Source organism: Ciconia boyciana, chromosome 7 (assembly GCF_034638445.1).
Source record: "Ciconia boyciana chromosome 7, ASM3463844v1, whole genome shotgun sequence".
NCBI classification, from domain to species: domain Eukaryota; kingdom Metazoa; phylum Chordata; class Aves; order Ciconiiformes; family Ciconiidae; genus Ciconia; species Ciconia boyciana.
The window spans coordinates 34,194,187-34,219,022 of record NC_132940.1 but is presented as its reverse complement, the minus strand read 5'-3'; the positions used below and the strand labels follow the sequence as shown (position 1 = coordinate 34,219,022).

Below are 24,836 nucleotides of genomic sequence, written 5' to 3'. Positions count from 1 at the left end.
TAATCTGCCTCTTCCCCATAGCTGAATTTTTATTTATTTATATATATATTTATTTTTTAAAATATATATTTATTTATATTATGTATTACATAAAAAAAATATATAAAACTGTGTTCAACAGTTTTAGACATGCAAACCTGACTATAGCCTTACCTAGCTATAGCACTTTATTATGTGTTTGGCTTGAATTCTATAAAGTTCACTGTACTGCAGTCATTAAACAGCATTTTAATGCAAACTAATATTCTCAGAAACATATGTTTGAACTGAAGTCCACACTCAGAGTAGCTCGTCAAAACTCAACATTTCCATTCCATTGAAATCCCAGTGTTGCAAAATCTCGTTTCCTTCTCAATCAGAATGAAAACAGAACATTTCAAAATTCTTAAGCTACCCCCCACCCTGGTCTCATAATATCTTTTAAATTATGTTAAATGGTTTCAAAGCATTTTCCATTTTTTTTTCAGTAGGAAATCTTAAATTCTCCCTAATGCTTACAGTACCATAATAACTGACAGTTGCAATGGCATTTGGGGATGAGGGGCTTTATGTTGATACATAGCCATACTTCAGTAATGAACTCTTTTGTCATCTTCTCATTATTCAGAATCCAATGGGGCCTTATTAGGGACTTAGTGTAATTAAAATAACAGCATGGTTACTGTGAGGGAGCAAACCCAACTGCAATTCAGACTAGGAAATAAGAAAAAAAAAAAAAAAGATGAAAAATCATGCTTGACTGAGTCCATAATGAAGAGTTTGAGCATTAAAATAGAGTATTAAGCACAGATGCTCAAAGGACAATGTGAGCCTTGAATGCGAAAGCTTTTGTGCATACGGTATTTTATGTAAGGATATAAAAATAGTATCCTCCTGTTTTACCTTACTCAAGAAAGTTTCCCATTAGAAGTTATGGGTCCCCTCCCCTCCTTTTTTTCTAAAATAGTTTCTTTGCTCATGAAATTTTAGTGGTGGACTTGGCAGTACTAGGTTAACAGTTGGACTTGATGATCTTAAAGGTCTTTTCCAACCTAAATGATTCTATGAGATTCTCTGCTCACATCTCCCATTGTGCTGCACTCATCTGATAATCATTACCAAAAAAGCATTTCAGAAGACACTGGAGTTCAACGTTTCTTAAATGTCTTCCCCTGGGTGGTACAAAGATTTTTAGCCCAACAGCAGCATTTGTAAAGGATGCAACAGCAAACTCTTCTAGTGTCTTTCCTCAGGCAATGCCATGAGCTAATGCAGATATTTACTAAACAAAGCTACTAACAGAAATCCTTGTATTCACTAGGATAGGTAACACTGGAAAGGGGAAAAAAATGAAAGATTAAAAAAAAAAAAATTGGAAGTATTTCCATACTGTAGACTTTCACTTCATAGTGTTTCAAAGTTTCTCCAGCCTCATTTGTGGCTATACAGGTATATCTTCCAGCATTGTCCTCCTGTGCATTTAGAATCTGCAGGGTTCGACCACCTGCCAAAAGACATCATTCTTTAATAACATCTACGTTATACTCTTGCTTCCCAATTATTTAAACAGTTTCTGCAGCATATTTTCAACCCTTTGGTCCAAATTCTGCCCTTAGATGAGCATGAAAAACTGATTGCTTACCACCATGTACACTATGTGATAAATGAGTGCATAATTTGCAGGAGTGCTTTGGATCACAACTCCTGTTGCTTACAGATTCTTGGAAAATTTCTTAACAGTTCTGTACAAGAAATTTCTTCAAGACATTTAGATAGGAAAAAGTGATTTAGGGTTCTGCACTTCATTCACAGAAAAAGGGAAAGGAGGCATAATCGGTAAGACTAAGCAAAAAGAGTCTATTCAACATACAGGGGTGGATGTGAGCCTCTGAGCTGCCTTTTGGTTTCAGTGCAGTACTTCATATGAAAGAGGCCCTTAACTCCCTCTGGAGAATGGACAGAAGCAACAGCCACCATGTGAGAAGAAGCGTAAACATGAATGAATCGGTAGGATTTAAGACTTCAGGTGGCCTCTACAACTTTGACATCCATCCATTTCCCTCCCATAGTATCCTGTTTATTTATGATTTACACCGTCTGCATTCTCAGAGATGAGTCACTATTTAATTTGGCTGCAGCTCTTTTCAGACTGCATTCCTAGAAATTGTCCCCCCATGTAGTAATTCAATTCCTCGCTATCAATATCAACCCATTCTTGCTCTGAACACTTGCAGTTAACAACACTAAAGTACTTGTTCATTTACATTACTTCAGTGTTACCAGTGAAGCTTGTTCGTGTTTTCCACCTCCATAGATGTGCTAGGTAAGTTACTCCACAAATTAAAAATGGCAAACTACCAACAACCTAGAAAAATGCCACCTCATTCTTTTTACTAACATTGTTGTTTATATCTCTCTCCATCTAATTTCCACACTTAATTACAAGTTATTTACATTCGTTATTAACTCCAATGAACTTGTTTGCCATCATTTAGCTTTACGGAACAAAAGAATAAATACCTGAATACAAAAAAAAAAAAAGTAAATAATCAGTTAGTTGTGAAGCACTTAAAAATATTGGAATGAGAAGTGCTACAAAAGTACAAACATTGCACTTAATAGAAATATACTCTTTGATTTTTTTTTAAAAAATCTGTAATGGGAAACTAAACAATAAAAGAATAAAGTGTTATTTCTCAATAACAACAAAAAATTTACCTGGCAAAATGCGGATATTTCTGTTTGATTCTAAAGGATTACCATCTTTCAACCAGGTGATTGTAGCTGGAGGATACGAGTAAGCCTCACAAACCAGCGATGTTGGGCTGTTGAGGATGACAGTGACATCTTCTGCATTTCCATGGCCATCTGCACTCACAATGGTTGGAGACACTAGGAATAACAAAATCATTAACCAGAGGAAGGACCTCTATGAAAAGCCAATTTTCTGTTCCCTGTTCAGTCTAGGAATCTGGTTGCAGCCTTAAATAGCTAGGAGACATTCCTACAAGGCGCACTGAAACCCAGAACCAGACAACATTCATCCGGTTTTATGTTTTGTCCTGAAGTCACCAGTCAGCCCATGTCGGTGGACTCCATCCACCCTTAGCCTTTGTCAAACACAGGTCACTAGGATGCCAGCCACCACTTCTTGTGCAGCAGCTGGCAGACCCACTACTTGATGATCCTGTGAGCAGCAGATAGGTAAGAGGCGTGAGCCTGGGAAATGAGGATCTGGAAAACAAACTCACCATTGTTTGCATTTGGTTATGCAATAACCCGTCATGAAAAATAGAGAACTCCAGATGATTTCAACTTTTATGAAGAGATCACAATCTGAAGTGCTCTTCAGATACTCCTGCCTTGAATCACAATAAACCAATGTACTGTCCTGCTTATTCCATACAGACAATGTCCTGTTATCGCTCCGCATCTTCTAGTTCTATATTGTCTAAAGCACAAAACTGCTGTTTCTATTGAACTATTATTTATCAATTACTAAGCTACAAAATTTTAATCGTAGCCAGGCAACTTAAGCATTGCTGTAATTAAAGTACTACAGAATTCCAATGTGATTATCTGTTTTTTCCTGAGATGAATATTTTCTCTGCAAGAGCCAGCCCAACTGCCTTACCAAGTACATTAAGAGTGTAACTTTTGCTCTTATCTCCAGCTGTATTGGATGCAATACATGTGTATCTCCCTGTGTCAGTGACTTGAGCACTGGTGATTTGCAGGAAACGCCCACTGGACAGAAACTTGTGATCTTCATCCTCAGTTAGAGGTTGCCCATCCTTTATCCAGGTGATGTGTGGTACAGGGTTTCCTTAATGGAGTAAAGAAAATTGCAAATATTAGTTGTTGCATAGCCTCTAGGATATGTCAAGAATTCTGAAACAGAAAAATATAGTTTCAGATGCTCTTTTAAAATGTATCTTTTAAGGAGATGTTTTGGAATACATATTCTAAAGTCTTCAAACCTCCTGAAGTAATATGCACCTCCTCTTAAATTCCACAGGCCTTTAGAGAAGAAATATCACAGCAGCTATCCTCTTGGTTACATTTTATACAACCTTTATATGAAGGAGTGCTTAGTCCTGCTATAAGCAAAATTCCACTGAACTGAAAATTCCATTAAAAACATGCTCCTCAGAACCAATGATGATCAACACCATGGGTTTGATCAGTAAAGATACTGTATACTGTTACCTATCACTTCACATGTTAAGGAAACTCTGTGCTTCTCTTTCACTTTCACATCTTCCAGTTTATTTTCACCCACAATCCCTGGAGGCACTGCAAACAGACAAGACAACAACATTAGCAAGTATTACTTACAACCAATTTAAATATAACAAAGACTATACTCAGGCTATATCTCAGCATATGCTTCCCGTAATCACATCAATCAATGAACAGCTCAGATCTACCAGAAACAGGTCCAGATGTGAGACAGTGTAGAGCTAACCTGCCTGTACAAGTTACGCACTCTGTTCTGCAACCCTTAACCACACAAGTCCACGCAAAGGGCAAGAGAGGACCGCAGACCCATAAAGTACTCACCTCACTTCATCTTCAGAGCTAGAGATACACTCAGGGTGCTGAGGAGGATGGTCTGTAGGGCGATATTTCTGAGTATGATCAGTAGGGCAATGGTGATGAGCACTGGTTAGTAAGACCAGGTTTGATTTTATGCACCAGCAGGTTTTAAGTTTGTAAACAAGTTCTATCACTCATATTAAGCAGCAAGTGTATTTGTTCAAAACCATGTGTTTAAGTTTAAGAGTCGTTTGTTTTCCATCAGTAACTGAAAGCACCTACCTACAACTCTAGGGGAAAGACTGATTTATAAAAAAAAAGATTGTAGATTGAGGCCAAAAGAAAATGGCACTACAAATCAAAGTAGGCATGGAGTATAACAGGTTGAAAAGGAGGCCTATAGTTATAAGAAAGAAAGCTCAACCTCCAAGAGATTTTGGAAAGTTTTATAACAAAAATGACAGATTAGGGAGCCAGATACTATGCTTTCATAATCCTACAAAATGCAAACTTTCAGCCTAGATAGAAGACCTAAAGAGAGAGGAATTAAAATATATTCAGCAGCTTATTTGAGATCTACCACTAAGTTGGAAGCAAAAGTTTTATAAAAATAAGAATCACAGTAATATGCAGAATTCATTGTCAACAGAGAAAAATAATGTTACACCAGATTTTTTATACTATTGAAGGGTACAAACTAGAGTGAAGAAGAAAAAAAGATTGAAAGAGGTTTGCACATCACTTGACTGGAATGGCAAAGATACTACTTCAGCGTGGCTAAAAGTTCACCTCTGAACAAGACACATGGCGAGATGTAGGTTAGTAGAATGGTTAGCATGCAGGAAGATGTGGCTAGTGCTGGCACTCTCACTTGTGATGCAGTTATGATCGAATTCCCTGCTGCGACTGTACAAGCAATGCAAAACAGACTTTTGTATGGGTTCTAGTGTCCAAATGAAAGGACACAAAGAAGCATCAACTAGCGGGAATTAGATGAGGGAAAATATAACCTAAAATCATAAAGTTCAGGACTTCTAAGTCAGGCCAAAAGTTACTGTTTATAAACAAACAGAGCAATTCATCACTTTGGCCCCAAAATAATACAGTAAGATGTCAACTCATATTAATTTCAGAAATATGACAAAGCCACACCAAGCATTTTGGAAATATATAAATATTATGCTTACTACAAGATCTCCATGCAAACTGGCTCGCCTGTTGCACCTCCTACACCAATTTAGAGAAACACTGGGATGTTTCTGTACAGTTCCTATTTACAGTGAGCCAGTGAATATTCTGTGTCGCTATCAGGCCACATTCCAGTAACTTTCCTCTAGAAAGACAAAGAAATTACTGGGGGGAGGGAAGAGAAGACTGAACAATGGAATTTTCCACTTAGCCCACTTGAAATCAGCTTCACTGAGCATTTTTCTTCAAGGCAAACAAAGCCTATGCAAGAGAGATTTCCAGAACCCTCATGAACACCCTGCTACTAAAACTCTCCAAAGAAAACAGTAAAACAATGAACGCTTTTCAGTGTTTATCCATCTCTTCCATTCTACCAGACTTACACTTCCATGAGCTCATCAAATAAACATGAACTGGCATGAATGTGAGTTATCATTTACAGGCTGAATATGTGTAAGTCAGCTGAAGGCAAGGGAAGCTGATAGCGCTCAGCACATTAGAGAAAAGAAACTTACAGGCAAATTATATACAGTAATGCTATAAGACAACCTGCATCAGGCCTTGTAATTATTGATAAAAATAACAAATAGTTACTAAACCAAAAAGCAGTATTTTCTGGGAAAAATACCTTTCTTTAAAAAAAGTATGTGTCAAAAGTAATGTGACAAAATTACATATTACGGGTTCCAAATAGCCATCTAAAGAGCCTGCTGTACTAGTCCTTGTCCAAATATGTTAGCAGGATCACCCACTAGCACACTTGGTTTTATGTTTTACAATACCAAAGGCTCTACTGACTAAAGGTTTCCACTGAATCAGAGATCTCTATTTTGCAATAACAATTCCAGCTCCAGTGTTCAGTTTCCCTGTTGGTCTTGGCTTTGCCTTCACATCTTTGTTGCAACAGATTATTATGTCACTCAGCTATACATATTATACGCACTGCTGCACAATAATGCTGCTTTTAATTCATGAGTATTATCATATGGGGTTGCACCTTCCTGCATTTGAGCATTAGATGCAACAGATTCACATGGATTTAATATGGTTTCCTGGGGCTGTAGTTTTCTTTTGACTTAAACCACCTTAAATTCAGGCCAGTGCCAAAAGCAATAGCACTATTCCCCTGACCACTCACTCTTGTCATCCTCCTTTCACCAATACTGGCATTTATAGGCTGTATGGTGAACCAGCAGGGAACTGATCTGGCTGAAAACTAACCTTACCAGGAAAACACAAAACCCCCACCTTTTCAGATCACCTATAAACTGATTCACCTTGTTCATCATGCCCACGGAAGAGTGAAGCTATGAGCAACAAGAAACAGAAGAGAGGACAGGAGTCTGGCTGTCAGCATCCCCCAGACTTCTAGCCAACTGAAGCAACAACATAACTGAAGCCAGTTACATTGACATAGTTCCTCTTCAGAAAAAAAAAAAAAAAACAAAACCACAAAACAGAAGTAGCTGCCAGTTATTCCAAATTATGACTGAAGAATCTTTATTTTAAAAAATAAACAAACAGCGAATTCACATGTAGAAGTAACTTCTCTTTAAAACCTGATTTTCTGACCATGTTATAAAATGCAGGGGTTTTTTGCCTAAGGACATATGTTTTGGCAGAATAATTTTTAAAATACCAGCAAAGTGTACAGTAGACCCCCTTATCTTCTTCTACTGTAAGAAAAATTATCACATACTTACCTAGAACAGAAAGGTCAAAATCCTTCCTCGCTTCTCCTGCAGCACTGGTCACTACACAAGTATACTGACCTTCATCTGCTACACTTGTGTGTGTCAAACGGAGCGTTCTGCCCCCTGAGGAGAAAGCCAAAAAAACATACAATCATTGAAGTCCTGCTCCAACCATTATGCTCCCAAGTTGTCTAAGTCTTAATTTTTTTTACGTTTTGGTTAAATTTACAGCTGTAAATTTTTTTTAATGTGGTCTATTTTTTTAATGTGCTTTGTTTTGTTGAACGAACAGTAAGAGAAAGTGACTGACCTTACTCCTAACTCCCATAATTTCTGTATATGTTTTCAGGCCCTCAGCTCCTTAGTGCTTTTAGATCTGTGCTTAATATTGATCATACTATTCTTTCTAGTCAGTATCTTCCAAACTACCCTGACACATCCCTTTTTTTCCCTTCAGAAATTACATTTAAATGAACTTTGAGGCATTCAGACATTTTCTGAGAATTTCTGGAGGAAGTCAGAGAGCAACTGGAACAATCACAGAAAACTTAGAGACACATCTGTAGAGTTCATGCAGAGAAAATCGAACCTGCTCCACACAGGTCACTCAAACTACATGCAGGAGTACAGTGCACACATAATTCATTGATCAGCGCAGACAATTTGGATGTGGCAGGAACACTGTGTTTGCAATATGCAGGATTTGTGCACCTACTTCTGTACAAGAAATTTTGACAGAATACAGTGTCTCAGACAGCAGGATTTTTGTTTACATGAGTACTTTTCTATACTGATAATCTAAATTACTATCCAGGAAAAATAATAAAGCCTCATCGTAGGGGGTGGGGTGGGGTGGGGGTGTACACATAAAAATAAGTTTATTTTTATAAACACATACAAACACTCCATAAAGGTATTTTCACATGTGTAGATAAGGAATAAAATTCCACTCCTCTCTTCTAGCATTTGTATTAATTGTGCCATCAGTAACAGTAACAGGTGACAACAGTATTGGTTTACATGTAATGTTTTAAAATAACATATTTCTCATAACATTATAGCAGAGCAGTTGTCAGAACACATTTGCCCAGACATACTAGTTTAAAAGGAAGAAGATTTGCAAATATGTTTGACCAAAGGACCAAGAGTATCCCCGCTCTACCCTAGCAGAATAATTTATCTTTGCTTCCTTTTTGGCAGAGGACCAGCAAAACAAACATCAGTGAGCATTTAAGTGTGAAAACAAATGCGGTGGCCATCCTTCAGCCTTTTCCAGTTTCTCATTAGCAGCTCTCACATTAGCAATTCATTACCTCACATCTGAAGTGTGCATGTCCTGCCTGCAGATATCCACAGGGTCTCATTATTGGGATATATCCCAGAAATTTATGTTCCTGGTCATGTGCTTTGAAGGAAGAAACTGCTGACCTGCTTGACAGATGTGCCTCCACTCAAGGAATCCTACCTACAGGAGGGAGTACTGTGAGACTGAGGAAGACTCAGTTCTTGCAGAGTCGTGCCACCCTGATCCTTTCTCCCATCCACATCCTGAACAAAGCCATATAAGAAGCAAAATGAAGCAGATACCTGCCTGCAGTAGACTGTAACTTTCTATGGTATCACATACTTGCACCCGGGGCCCCAGTGCTGAGGCAGGATATTATTTTCTACATTTAGCTAGAATTTAACCAAAGCTTTTCTCCTTCCTAAAGCTAGTATGCAGCTTAGTGCATGGTCTGCAAGGAAAGCAGATGTGGTATGGTAGCATTTTTTTCTTTTTTTACTAAAGTATGTTGGAAGCATCATTAAAAGGAAACATCAGCATAGTATCTGAATTAACACATTAAAAGTTGCCAGCAGTGTGTCCACACATTTAAATCATCTGCAATGCCAAGTATGTTTTCAATCAACAGAACCAAAATCTTGCTTTGGCAAAGTATTTTACCTCTTAAATTAATCGAAGAGGGGCATTTATTGTTGTTGTTTTTGTTTTTTTACAGCTGTACAAGCACAAATAAAGTTCCAAATGCCAGGTTGGTTACAGTTCACTACCACAATGTGTAGTTTTCTAAAGAACTGCACAAAAGCACAAAGTTTTCTGGAAAACAAAGCACTGAGTTCTGGCCTGTTTCCTCACTCCCACTAACATTCAGAGACAATAAACATCTTTTTGTCTCTCACCCTTCCTGACTCTGCAATCCGGGTGGTGGTATTAGTGTGGGTGTAGAAATCAACAGACAGAACAGAAACAATCAAGCCCAGAAGAAATTATTTTTGTTGATAGCAACTTCACACAAAAAGGAATGCACACCAACTCAGATAGGCAGATTTATACTGGATAATAATCAGACACCCACTCCTTTTTCCATGCGCCATACCAAAAAATGGGAAAGCAGAAAACAGGACTACCTGTAATGTTAAAAGCTACATGAATGAAAAAAATCCTGAAAAATTCCAGCTTCAGATCCAGTCTTAGCTGAGCTTCTAAACACCTTCCAGTTCCTTTACCTGTCTGATAGTTTTCTTGTGTTCATGCTATGGGATGGCTTGGCTTTGCATGGTGGCTGTGTCAGAGTATTAGAAACTTCATCAAAATTTATTTTCATGTGATTTCTAGCTGCGAGTGGCAAACCCAAGATCAAAGAAACATCTCAGTTGTCGTCTATACATTTCAGTTGTAACCAGATACTTCATTACTTCTACACACTCCACAAAGCTGATCCCCAGACACGTGAAGTCAACGCAAAACGTATTGCCTGCTTGGTACGCATTTTCTGTTTGTAATCTCAAGGGCTGCTAACTCAATTTCCTACTGTAAACACAAAGCTTTAAAATCACTGCAGCTGCCAGTCAAGTACTCTCACTTCCCTATGGTAGTGCAGAAATATGGTTTACAGGAACACGTACTGAGCCCCTCCTATTTCAGACACCTCTGTCAATTACTACTGTCATAAAAAGGCATCTGAATTAGTTCTTTGTAGGTTATTCCAGCTTGAAAATCGAGATCCCTGATGAATCGGATCTGTTTCTCTGCTTGCCTATCATAAGTTTCTCCAGATCCCTTGGACTAGTCTTGCTAATGCAGCGTTCTGTGCTGTCTTTGACTGATCACCTAATTCCAGCTTGTATTAGATGACATTCTGAAGATCAGATTCAGTTAGCTCCAAGGCCAGGAAGTATTTACATGCATTAATTTCTGAGGCTCATGAACAGGTTTCCCTTTGTTTTTATATACAGACCCACAGAAATGAAAGATGTGTTTTGTTTATTGTCATACATATTCATTCTCTCAAACGTTTTTTTGTCTTTAAAGGGTAAAATAACTGTGAAGAGGAAGAGGTAGAGAAAACTAATCAAATGAGAGCGCTAATGCAGTATATGTATTGGCACTGAAAAAGCAATATGTTGCCATCTGACATATTTCTGGAAATAAGCATTGGACTAACATACACTAACAGCCAGAATAATACTTATTCCACGTCTGTCCTGGTTTCGGCTGGGATAGAGTTGATTTCCTTCATAGTGGCTGGTGTAGTGCTGTGTTTTGGGTTTTAGTATGAGAATAATATTGATAACACACTGATGTTTTGGTTGTTGCTAAGCGGTATTTACGCTGGTCAAGGACTTTTTTCAGCTCCCCATGCTCTGCCAGGTGCCCAAGAAGCTGGGAGGGGACACAGCCAGGAAGGTTGATCCAAACTGACCAAAGGGCTATTCCATACCATATGATGTCATGCTCAGTATATAAAGCTGGGGAAGGAGAAGGAAGGGAGGGACATTCGGAGTGATGGCGTTTGTCTTCCCAAGTAACCATTACACGTGAGGGAGCCCTGCTTTCCTGGAAAGTACACTTGCCCATGGGAAGTAGTGAATGAATTCCTTGCTTCACTTTGCTCGCGCGGCTTTTGCTTTCCCTATTAAACTGTCCTTATCTCAACCCACGAGTTTTCTCACTTTTACTCTTCCGATTCTCTTCCCCATCCCACCGCGGGAGGGGGGGTGGGGGGGGTGGGAAGGAGTGAGTGAGTGGCTGCATGGTACTTAGTTGCCGTCTGGGGCTAACCGTCACAGACCAAATACCTACCATGCTTTTGGCCCACACATAAAGTTTGGTAACAACTTTAAAAGTTTACATTAGCTATTCACCAGGCACTCCAGCCAATCTGACCCCACTTACTGAAAAGCTTGGCATTGAATAACAGTTTCTCTTCTCTCCTTGTCCTTACAGATTATTAAACCAAACTTTCTTTCATACCTGCACTATAGATGCAGAGGGCCCTTCGCCCCCTTCCCCCCCCCTTTTTTTTTTTTTTTTTGAAAACTGCAGCTTTTGTACCTGAGAGGATTCGCACTGAGTTGTTCAAAGTGACAGGCCATCCGTTCTTAAGCCATGTTATTGATGGCAAGGGGATTCCTGAAGCTTCACAAACCAGAGAGATGGGATTCTTCTCCACAATGCTGATGTTTTCAGGCATCTGCAGGTCACCAGCAATACTTGGGGGAACTACAGAAGAGCAAAGCAAAGCCATACTTCAGAACAAATAAAAATTAAAACATTCTGTCATCCAAATAATAATTCACTGAAGCTAAGATAAGCTTGGCAAGTGAAGAGCTACAAAACTGAGACATTTAATACTATATATTAATGACAACTTCTTACTGTGTAACTGCATAGAAATATTAAAATTAAATTCTATCAGTTCTATTACCTTTATTTTATGGCTTAAGATCCCTAGCAAATAACAGTTTATAGTAGTTCTGTCCATTCTATGCTAATTATCGTTTCCAGTATCTAATGAAACACTAGGGAAAATTCTAACACCGAGAGAATTACATGCTTTTTCTAATGGAAAGAACAACTCCCTGTTAAAATAACTACCACAAATTTATTTTTAGCTTTTCTTTGCTAGGAATAAGAATATTTCCACTTACTTTGGAAGCAGTTCTGCAGTTCTACAGTTCATACTTTAGAACATAAAGCCTGGGGTGAAGAACTGACCAACATCCTCCAGCACTCTGAGTAGCTTGCGGAGGTTTAAAGTTTCTTTTTACTACCCAGAAGTTTGATAATACAGTACAGCAAACATTCCAAATAAAAAAATACATAAATAAAACTGGTAAATAATTTAGGCCTCTCATTTTCAATAACGAGAATTCCTCTGTTTATTTTCACAGTAAAACATGAATATTCAGTGTTCAATGAAGCATAAAAAATCATATGTAAAAGAATTACAGTGGCTGGAAGATAACGTGATGTCCTGATCAATTCCATCAAGTCAAATTATGGAGATGAATTATAGTTGGAGGCACCATCTTTAAATTCTTCTGATTGTGCAAAATGAGAGAACCTGATAATCAGGTACTTGATAATGAGATAGTGACTATGCTCAGGTAACTGTCCTCTGGCAGTGGCCACTAGCAGGGTGTTCTTGGTTAAACCTTGATTTCTATCTGCCACAATAGAATATTTCCTACCATGACACTCACCCCGATATTGTATAAAATTATACCATATCTTGGTTTTCTCCTCTCGGGAGATGGAGCAACTGGGGGTAGATTGATATTAACAGGGACAGAGGTAAGATTTTAAAATATTCAGCAGTTATAAAACTGGATTTGGATTTTTGTAACACTGCAATTGAAACTGCATCACTGATCTGCAACTGAAACTACATCACATGTAAAGCCTGCAATAGATACAGGTGGTGCATTTAGCCACACAACTATTATAAAGGTTTAATTTGTTTCTGTTATGCCTGCCCCATTTTGCACATACTCACCATGAACATTTAAATCGTATTTTCTGTCAGACAGCCCTGCCACATTGGCAGCAACACAGACGTAGCGGCCGGTGTCTGACACCTGGGCACTTTTCAGTTGAAGAAAGTGACCATCATTAAGTATTGCTATGTCCTTTCCACTGACCAGCAGACGGCCATCCTTCATCCACGTTATTGCTGGCTCTGGAATGCCCTGTACCTTGCACTCCAAGGAAATTTCATTTCCTTGTGTGACGACAACTTCTGATGGGTGGCTACCGCTGTCTAATATAGTTGGTCGAACTATGAAAGAAAAAGAAACACAGCTTAGAAGTCAACTGTAAGCTACATTTCAGGATCTTCACCTGTTTCTGAACAGAACAACAATCAAGTATGCCAGATCATCATTTTCATAAAGACCAGTTATTGTAGGTTACTGCTGGCAAATCAGTTAGGGTCACTCTGCAATTCATAGCATTTTCCACAGGGTTGAGAAAAGACAAATAACCTTCCCTCCCCCACCCCGTAAAGTAAAAATGTTTTTTAAAATGTAACTTACAGGCAATTTTTAAAATGCAAACAGGGAAAAAAAAAATTAAAAAGACTGCCCCAAATGCTTAGAATAGATGCTGTCAATCCCTATGGATTTTTGAAGATTTTCTCTTTCATGGGACTGTTTAAAAATATCTCCTTTTATTCCTGACTGAAATACAGAATTTGCAGTAAAACTGGAAAATCTAAGTTCAATTAGTTTTCATCACTACTACAGCCTGGTGATAAGAAATATTACACTAACTAACCCCTGAAGGGGTTACATCCTCGTAATCATCTGTGGTCAAATGCACTTTCAACAGGTATATGCAATGTCTTGGTCAAGCTCCTAGTCCAAAGTGTCAAAATTTTAATTACTTGACATTCTCCTCGGAGTAGCCTGAAATTGGCCTATAGCTAGACATTACTCTCTGAAAATCCTGCAGCTTAACATCACTGTACTGTTACACTTTCATAACATAACTCTATTTCAGAACTGGTAACCTATGAACAGAATTTTTCATGATAACTTACTGTATACTTGCAAACTGTGTTCTTTCTTTGCACTTCCAGCTACATTTGAAGCAATACAAGTGTAAGATGCAGCATCAGACTCTTCAGCAATTGAAATCTGTAGCTGTCTGCCTCCAGATAATATCCGCACCCTTCCCGAAAGGTCAGTCACCAGTGGAGAGCCTGCAAGAGACATTCTTTCAGATAAAAACACAGAAAATGGCAATGAGCTTGCTCATGTGGTGTAAAGTCCACTGGCTCATTTAAAAATTACTGAGCTGCACAATCGTCCATTTTAGAATTGCTCTGTCAGTGTTTTCCCAGACATCAGAAACTTCACGCAAGCAGATTCTGAGGACTTCCCATATTAATTGCTGACTTCAGGACATACAGCAACCTGAGCTAAAGCACAATAACTCTCACCACACTCACATCCATCCAGAAAGCTTTGGACACTTCCACTGAGCAGCAAATTCAACACTTTCAGCAAAATATGACTCATTGTCCAGTATATAATCATCTCACTCAGCACAGCCAGTGCTTAGAAACATATAATTTATCCTGCACAGCCAGACCATCTGTGTATTGTTTCTCACACAGCACATGTGCATACACTTCTGCCCAGGAAATCCTCAGCAGAGACATGACAGCAAAATAATATTACATTCTCTGAGCAGAATTTTCAGTCTTTGAGACCTCAGATTAGGCAATTATCTTCATCTTTACAAACCACAGGGAGACTTCATGACAGAAAGAATACACCTGCCACTGATAATTCTTACAAGCTGAATTTTCATTCCCACTTGTGCATTTAAAATCCTCTCTATGAACAAGTGCACCAAATGTCAAACATGATGAAAAATCTTGCTCTCAAGTAAGATTCTAAACTGTACTACTTTCTAACTGCTTTTCTAGACTTTCCAACAGGTTCAAGTTTTCTTTCTGCCATTTAAGTGTATACACTTTAGCTTTGCAGTACATTATTAGAACACATCATACAATGCCTTTTTGGCTTCCAAGTGACAGGGTTTAAAAAGAACTTGATAAACTTCATTTTCTGTGAAAATTTTATGCATTAGAAAATGTGTTCTGTAATTAAAATCTGCTCTTTCCACAAGCCAACATTAATTAAGATAGACACATACCACCCTGAATTATACCATCAAAGAAAAACTGGCAGGTCAGAATTATCACATTTGCTTTATAAAACAGACAACGGATGGTTACTCACCATTCTTTTTCCAGGTAAGACTGGGTGGTGGGATGCCACTAGACTCACATATCAGGCTTATCAAGCTCCCTTCAATTACTGTCAGTTGAGAGATATCATCTGAGCCATAAATACTTGGTGACACTGAAAAGAAATGCCAAATAATTGCAGCATTTGAAATAAAATGTCATCAGCCAACAGTAAGACCCAAATGACCCTCATACAAATTTGTCCCATTATGCTCTGAAGCAACTACAAGGATTGTATTCTCTTGCTGGCAATGCCAACCAGACCCTGGGTAGGGAATAACATACTTGCAAATGACTGCATCTATCCTTCCAGCCTCTGAGGTCTGGTGCATGCATAGGCTCTATTTCTGGCTGACTTTTGAATGGAATTCACAGAACAAAGCCATTTCTGTGAATTATGTAAACTGACTCCAACTCTAAGAGCCTGCCTCATTCATGGCCTTAGCTCATAAACCTACAGATATCATCATTAGTTAGAAAGTGACTTTTAAAATTCAGCCCAAGTTTTTCCTGCGAGTTTTTCCTGCAGCAACACACTGGTTGCCACATCCAACGCTAAGGACCCCATCCCTTCGATTGCCCTACTGTAGCAGAGTGCCAGCTTTGCTCTACAGCTCTGTGACTGTAAATCAGTTGCAGACAAAAGGGGCCACTGTTTTCACTCTGATTCTCAAAGTCTTAAAGAACTTCGGTTCAATCACTAGGGAAGGGATAATTGCCTTCTTGAAATGAGGGAACCATTTTAATCAGATAAAAATAGTGTAGGTAACACTTCAAAAGAAAGCAAAAAAAGTAGAGGAGAACATAGGTTGAAACTGGCGAATAAAATCTCACTAGTGAATAACTTATCCAGCACATTTTTAATGCACGTGACAGTAGACAGCTTTTCCTTCTGACACTTCAAACTCTCTATTTAGCAGCAACCAGATGTATGGGTTTCAGAATGACTGACTGCAAAGGGCTTTATTGTACTGTACTGGCTTCAACCTTTTATTTGTCCTGCTTCTAGTAAAAAAGTTTGTGCCATTCTCTATGGAGGTACATCTTACATTTAACACATGGGCTAGTTCCTGGAACCAGAGTTAGCTCTCAGGATCTCAGCAATCCTCAGAAGGATACATTCCCTGGATTTAAAACTTAAAAATATGGCCAGCAGAACTTCTGGTCCCTGGGTGTAAACAAAGACTATAATTCTAAACAGTTATCCACAGCTGACTTTCACAGGCAACTTTTGGTTTCTATTAAGCTTATTCCATCAAAGCTGCTAACTAGCAAAGAATTATCCCTCCTTTCAAAATCCTACTGAAGTGGTCTCACTGCACAAAAGAACAAATCCATATCCCTCCAGCAGCAAAGGTCCTTTGCAACACTGCAGATCTTACCAATCTGGGGGAGGGAGAGATGAAGATGACATGCGCAGTAAATGGGTATCAGCATGGGAAAATTGTATGGTCTTGCATGGTACTACAATATCCACCTCTAATTTAAACACCAGGAATGTTTATTTTTAATAAATAATAACAGAATTATGTTCTAAAAAATGCAGTTTTATCATTATGAACCCTGTTAGATAATTGTAGTCTTGAGATTTCAGAGCAAGAAATTAATTTGTAATAGTAAAAAAGGCACATTTCAATTTGCATATGGGGAGAAAATGATGGTGCAGAAAAAACACTCAAAATCAATTATTAAAATAAATGTCCTAAGCCACATTCATCATCTAGCCATAGAAAAATTTTACTAAAGCTATTTTTATGATTCAGCACTGATAACTTTGCAGAGCAACTAAAGCTAGATAAACCACCTTTTATTTATATGAATTGCCACACTTCAGCATTTAAAAAAGTGGAAAGTTGGTAGGTTACTTTAAAGGGCATTAGAGTGCACAAATAAGAGCTACGGATACAAAACCAGTTAGTTATAATTCTAAACTACCATCAGGCATGCAAACCCAGCCTGACAAAGGCCTACAAAGTAGCTAGTATTAATTTAGAACCAAACCAAAGCAATTTGGAAAATGTGTGCGCTTTCTTGGGACTGTTAAACTACAGCAAATACAATAACATCTCCTTGCATGAACCTCAGCAATTAAGTGTTTATGAAATACAGAGGATTTTAGTGTCTCACATCATAATTTCACTCTGAGCTCCGTTCCCATTCCTGGAATAAGCTTAATAAATCTTACCCCAAATATTGACATTATAGTTCTTTTCAGTTTTCCCAGCAACATTTGTCGCTTCACAAGTGTAACGGCCAGTGTCCTGTACTTGAGCTCCTTCAATCTAGGAAGAAAGCGAAAACCTGGATTTCTTCTTCTTACATTGCTATACATTAAATTCCTGGAAGAGGTTGTTCAGGTTTCAATTTTTATTTTTACATCTGTCTCTCTAAATATTAATAATACAGTATTACTCCTTCAAAATCTGTACACAAACATCTAGATGTCTATGACCTCCCTCACTCCTCACCCACTAGTCTCTATTGCACCAGAGGGCCTAATGCTATCCAAACTCTAATGGGTATCTAGTGCCTTCATGGTGGGTATACTCCCCAGAAAGCAATTGCCACCAGAGTTTGACCACCCAGTTTACCTTCAGTACACTTCCATCTTCAGAGATGCTAAGACCTGGCTTCTTCAGCAAGGGTCGTCCATCTTTGAGCCACATCAGCACAGGTGGGGGAATAGCATTGCTCTGGCAGAGCAGCTCCACTGCTTGGCTGATGAGCACAGAGACGTTTTGTTCCTCTCCCATGATGTTTGGTGGAACTACAGCAATAAATCAAAACAAAGGACCTTTGAGCATTACGGACTTCCCAGAGTAAACATACTGTGGAGTTAACACTCTTCATTTAACAAAAATAAAATGGCAGTTGCTACCTTTCTGACACACAACTTAAGTCTCCTTTATATCACAAAAAACACCATAATCATTTTTGTTACTTACAGAATATCCTCTACATAAGATACATGCTAGTGAGATATCAGCTACAGAGAAACCATGTAGATAAGCCAAGACTAGCAAAAAAATACTTAAAATATAGCTACAAAGGAAAATCACCAGTATATAAAGAATGGGGAAGTACATTCCTGCTAAAAAGAAAAAGAGCTGATGAGTGAGAAGGCCCACAAGATAATAATCAGACCCAGAAGCTGAAAATGTCTTAAACTGTTCCAGACAGTGCCAAGATGGATACTTGGCTTTAAGAAGAACTCTGAGTTTAAAAAGAATCTCGTCCAGAGATGGCGAAATACAGAAGACAGAATGAGAATTTATATGGTTGCAGCCAAGCGAATGGGTTAATGACTTAATCAAGTCATAATCTACAATTACTTTATTGTCTGTCTGTTTTGTGTGGTATCTGCTAGCTGATTATTGCAATTGTTGGTACTGAGCACTGTATTTAGATTTGTACTACAGTTTCAGTGATAACCTCATTATTACACTATTATTTCCAAATTACAGGGTAGAAAAATTAGCTTTTGGAATGAAAGTTTTCTGTGTATAAGAAAAAAAAAAATGCTTCTGGACATTTAAATTGAAGCCCATTAGCTGTTCTTGAACAGTGTCAAGATTCAAGAAAACGCATTTTTTTCCCCCATTTTTAAAATTATTTGTGTTTCCACAGTCAGAAAAACAAAGCAACTGAGAAGGCAACTGAGAACTAAACCTTGGAACACAGCAAGTGAGCAATTTTCCATGGGGAAAGTGTTCATGGCTGGAGTCGAAAGGAACATGGAGGAAATATTAGACTGACAAGATGAGCTTAAATGAAAAGATTAAAGATCAAAAACTATTTGCTATTTATATCTTTGTATCAGTATTCATGGCTGAACCGAATGTCCTTTCTTAATGGCATGCTGTATCATCAGTCAGAGGAAATCTTCTGAGACTCCCCAGGCAGCTTTGAGTCATTGACAGAATACTGCCACATTAAAATCTTGAAAGTATTTCAGTATCAGACACATGCTGACTTGGAAAATAGCAAGAGTGGTGTAGGCCATCATGGCCTGCGTTGCTGCTGCTTACCAACAGCTCTCTACCGGAGGTTCCCTTTCCCAGATCAGAGCCAGCGAGACAGAATTTGGGAGTGCTTGTCATGCAAACCACAGCAAGACAGGTGCCTTCATTTGCATCACTAACAGGTAACTACAGCAAACTGCAGAGAGCAGAACTTCTTTTACTGGGCTGCTGAAGCATAATCCAGAAGAGAATTCCTGTCTGTGCCCTTAATGGCATATATGTTCTTAAATCCTTAAAACAACCCAGAGGGATTTCCTTTCCTTTCTTGTCATTTAAAAACATAAAGCATGTTCATTTTAAACTCTTGACATTAATGCAACATTAGATCTGCAATTAAAATATGTACTAAATCAAAACTCTCCTAGCAAGAATTACTTTGTCTGATTACACATGTCCAGTGGGATTTTTATGCTTGTTGTGTACCAAGACTGTTCAGTTTGCCCAAAAAAAGTTGACCAGGGCCAAATATAAGAACCTTTTTATTGTCACATTTCCTTTGCTTTTTAGTTTTGCAATCCATTTTTCCAGAAATTGCACAATTTCTGATTGCACAAAAGATTGCACAGAGATTTCTGATTGCACAAAATATTGGGGTAAGAAGAAGGGAAGCAGTGGGACTGTCTGCGAGAAATACTCTGGGATTCACTCTGAACAAAAAGATACTGAATTAATTAGCACACATGAGATTATAAAATGTCCCAAAGTGGTACTCGGTAAACCAGCAATACAGTTCTCAAGATGTCCTGAAAAATAATATTAACAATAAAGCTTTGTTTTTCTTGCACAGGAAGTACTAAGCAGAGCAGCTGATTTCACAGTTTGGAAATAATTTAGGGAAAAGCCTGGTCTCTGTGGATAAGAAATATAGTAACTGAAAAAAAATCTGTTTATCTTACTTTCTTTGTAGAATTCACAAAGGCCCAGATTCTTTACGAGTATTGTGGAACTGAAAATTGGAAGCTCATCCATTACTGCAGAAGGCAAATTTATTTCCAAATGCTTTTCCATCAATCACTTTTCCTCTTAGCTAAATGAATTGAAATGTGCTTAAGAGGAAACTGAGTTTATGAAACAGAGAGAGAGACACTAAAGGATTTGTTTCTGAAAGAACAGGTTTTTAAATTAATCTAATTATGCTCATGGTAACTATATGTTACCCAGATTGTTCCAACTCCTAGACTGGCTCAGCACACCGCACATTTCTAACCATCTCAGCTCCAACTGCACTCCAAATTATTTTCCTCCTGTGACTTCTTAATTAGATTACCCTTATGAGGCAAGTCCGAAGAGTAATACTACTTTTTGGTGACAGCCTCATGCAAGATGGCCCTGCAGCTGAGCTCAACCCTGACCAGCTTCTAATACAGTAGTAATTTTAAACATACACAACTTCTAACTAACTCTTTTAATTTCATCTAGCCGAAATGGACAGAGGTTCCAGAAAATAAGAGAAATAATAAATAAATCCATGCCACTTGTGTGGTTACGTATACATACACACCTGTCCTCAAACTCCAAAAGGGACTTTGATATTCCTTGCTCTAGACATAAGATGTTCCAGCCCACGTTAACCTTGAGCTTGTTTGCCATGCCAGAGTCCTGACTTTCTTAACTGCCCCTTGCAGATGCAAAAATAGCCACGACTCAAGTCACAAGTATCCTAACCACAGCGCATTTACAAGGAAGTAAATTCTGAAAGCCAAACTCAAAACCAAATAACCTTGCCAGCTGTCCCTATTCACCTTAGAAAACATCCAAACTTCTAACTTCTCTTGCAAGATTTTCCAGACTTCTGCTTACGGTTGCCATAAAGCTAGAGATTGGCAGATCCAAAACAGTTCTCTCTCCACTGACCTACTGAAAGCAGAAGCAAAACCACAAAGGTTCTTCAATTCCAAACCCCTCTCTCCACATCTGGTACCATAAGATTTCTAAAACAAATGGCAGATCATTGTTCATCCTCATTTCACTGGTGTACAAAACCACTGAGCTGTCCAAGGAAACTTAAAACTTGCTACAGTCAAACTCCCTGGCATTCCTCCTGGCAGTATGTCATGCTCTTTGATATTGGTATGTCACCAATGATCACTGAGAAAGCAATATGAAAAGGCATCTTATACAAGTCACAAGAAATCAGGATGAAGCTCATACAAGTTACAAGAAATCAGAAGGAAGGATGAATTTGCATGAGTTCAGTCAAAAAGACTCCAGAATTAACTTACTGACATAATTTGGAAAACTGACAAAATACAAAAGCTACAGATACGTTCCCTGCTGCTTGAAAGAGACAAAGTTGACTGGTTGGGCTCAATACAGTGTCATTGTTAGCACTAAAAAAGTCACCACCATTTAGGCAGGCATAGTGTGGTCTTGGAAACAGAACAGAAACTGGAGAGCTGTATGGCAAACTCACATTGACTCATTCTGGTTCAATAAAGACAACTGAGCTCTGGCCCAATAATATCTTTTGCCCGTGGGGTCTACATGTTTTTTACACAAAGAAAAACACATATTTTCTCCTATCATCTATAAATGAGCCTTTTTGTATTAAACTTATAAATTCACTGTTGCAGCTACATTTCTTCAAGGATACACAGAAGAACATACATACATACTTTAATACGTGTGTACGTATGTGTATATATATTTTTACTTAAATACACACACCCTCCCCCCCTCATGACTTTACCTTTCATTATGGGTTGGAACAATTTTTCTTCAATGTTGCTAAAGGCTTGAGCCACAGTGTGTTTAATTAAAGCTCCATGAACAGTTTTCATGACCAAAAAAAATAGAGGGATTTGTCAGAAAATCTCACCATAAACTCTGAGATCAATATCTCTCTGGCTCTCGCCCGCAGCATTCACTGCAACACAAATGTATTTTCCTGTGTCACTGATCTGAGCACTAGTCAATGCCAAGACTCGGCCCCCAGACAGAACCTGGAATACAAGCACGACACATTGAGAATACACGCCTCAATGTGAAACACAAGCAGAGAGAACTATTAGGTTTCATTTCAAAATGAAATACTTGTTTTGCCACTGCTTCCCACCATCTCTCTGTTCCCTATACTCTTCCCTACACTCTGTTGTTCTCTTTTGATTGAGACCTGCAAAAGCAGAAGTCTAACTTCATCCAAGTCCGTAGGTAATTCCGGGCATTCGCACATCTTTGCAGGATCTGGACAGTCCTCCCTCTCATCAGTTTCAAACATTCTGTCACACCTTTTGTCTGTGCCCCGAGTTGTCCACATAGCATACAAATTTCCCCTCTTTCCTTTCAGATCATAAAATTAGCTTTCATAAAGCAACCATGCCCTCTCCTTTTAACTCTGAAATATCTCCTTACATCAGGGGTTTTTTTTTTTTTTTTAAATGAATTACTATTTTATGTAATGAGATATAACACTATCTTTAGGCTCTACAGATCTCTTCAGTGTAGGAATATGGTCCAATTTACTCTTCTTGACAGTAAGTGAAAAATTTGCCGATGCAAACTCTTACTCAGTATAAATCAGTTGAAAGGACCACCTTATTTCAATATATCCATATCTTTTACTTCACACAGTAACTACTGGAGCTAAACTTGCACCAATAACCTAGAGCAAAAGGCCCTATACCCTCACTCCAAAATCCCTAGCTTATACAGTTCCATTAAACTGTACCGGTTTTAAAGTCTCCTACCACAACAGGAAACGGCACAAATAGCAGGATTTGAACCCAGTACCTGGAGTCCATTGCTAAAGCTGGAAACAGGGCTACCATCTTTTAGCCATGTCAAAATAGGCGCAGGGATACCTCTTGCTTCACACTCCAGTCGCACTAGATTATTAACCACGACTGTCACCATGTCACTGCTGCCAGATATTGATGGTGGGACTGAAAAAAAAGAAAACAAAGCTGAAACAGCTACGTAAGAGTATTAATCACAATGAAATTAAATGGGCTGCTTACTTTTGGACGTTATTTCTCTTTCTGCAAGGTACTACATTGTTGCAATGATTTCTCATGTTACTCCTACTGAGCTCTTGTCATTTGTTTGCTCTGAGCCAAATCCTGCTTTTTACTTACATAAGCAGTCAGATAACTTCAATGAAACTACTGTGAGCAAGGTAAGCCAGACTGGGCCCACAGCCCAGAGGACAGCTGCAAAACCTGGGAACCATAACATAAAACCAGAAAATATTCCCTCAAACTTTTATAATATTCTATTTAGACTTTGTGATAGGCATTAAGAGTGGTGGAGATTAAAGAAAGAAGTTTATCATATAAACTGCATAAAGCAAATACATACACAGAGTAATAAATTGGCCTTGCAGAGCATAGGTGAACATTTACCTGATTAGACTGTATAACATCTGCCTGTCTGACGATAAAAAAAATCTTAATGGAACATCTCAAAACACTTACTATAGGTATACAGCCTAGCAAATTTTGCAGAGCTATGTTAAAAAAGGAGAAAAGTAGTATTAAAAAACAGAGATGTTTCATTTATCAGGAGAATCAAAACAACTTTATTTGCTCCTACCACTAATAACTTAGTAATAAAGCTTTACAGTCAGTATCGTTACAAAACTTAATACTTGAAGCCACCCTTAGAAAGAGATGAGAATGGTGTGATCTATTCATACATATCCTGTGTGAGGAAAAAAAATATATAAAATTCTGTACTGAAAATAAGATTCATTAATAAATTCAGCAACCTCTAACAGCCTGTAACTCAGGCTACCTACTCTTAAAAGTCCAGTAATAGCAGAAATGGCAGAAAAAAAACAAGTGTGATTTTATAATCTTTTTTTCCCCACACACATGCACGCAGTTCCCCTATTTCACTATAATAGCATCCATTGTTCTCAGATGCCTGAAAAAGTTATAGTGGTGAGAAAGAAGTGGAAAAAATTAATACAATGAGATCATATGAATATACTAAACTGGAATTCAACCTGCTTCCTTCAGTAGGCCTGCCTAGTTTCATTTAATGTTAAGCCTGCAGTATGAAGCATTGTTTTTAATGCAAAAATGATCTGATAATTTCTACCATAGCTACTGCATCCACAACACTATTAACCACAGAAGTTGTTGAACACAACCAGTAATCAACCAACATAGGTGCTCATTCACAATGCCAACTGCCATACAGAAATCTAGAGCAGGCTTTCAGTAAATGCAGCATAACTTTCTGTACCTGACACTTCACAGTCTGTTCTCCACTAAGTAGTCATTCTTGCTTCCACTATTAAGGGGGAAAGAAAGTCAAGTTTTCTCTTCTCAAACTCATAAACTCTAAGTAAACTAGATGATAAACTTGTTCATGGTAAATTCAAAAAGCACACCATTTGTAAGCCTGGCATGACACAAGCTGAATTAGGT

At 38.3% G+C, this 24,836-nt stretch overlaps 1 protein-coding gene across 1 annotated transcript in view; it reads right to left on the bottom strand.

Moving 5' to 3' along the window:
• Positions 1-24,836, bottom strand: part of HMCN1 (hemicentin 1) — a 204,746-nt gene that overhangs the window by 58,796 nt on the left and 121,114 nt on the right. The window contains exons 39-51 of the mRNA XM_072867250.1: positions 23,194-23,345; positions 22,283-22,406; positions 18,034-18,209; positions 17,628-17,724; positions 15,435-15,557; positions 14,225-14,386; positions 13,181-13,462; positions 11,737-11,904; positions 7,410-7,523; positions 4,189-4,275; positions 3,614-3,805; positions 2,698-2,871; positions 1,370-1,483 (exon numbers count right to left, since the gene is read on the bottom strand). Of these exons, the coding sequence (XP_072723351.1) occupies positions 1,370-1,483; positions 2,698-2,871; positions 3,614-3,805; positions 4,189-4,275; positions 7,410-7,523; positions 11,737-11,904; positions 13,181-13,462; positions 14,225-14,386; positions 15,435-15,557; positions 17,628-17,724; positions 18,034-18,209; positions 22,283-22,406; positions 23,194-23,345 (1,965 nt within the window). The remainder of the gene's footprint in view (positions 1-1,369; positions 1,484-2,697; positions 2,872-3,613; positions 3,806-4,188; positions 4,276-7,409; positions 7,524-11,736; positions 11,905-13,180; positions 13,463-14,224; positions 14,387-15,434; positions 15,558-17,627; positions 17,725-18,033; positions 18,210-22,282; positions 22,407-23,193; positions 23,346-24,836) is intronic.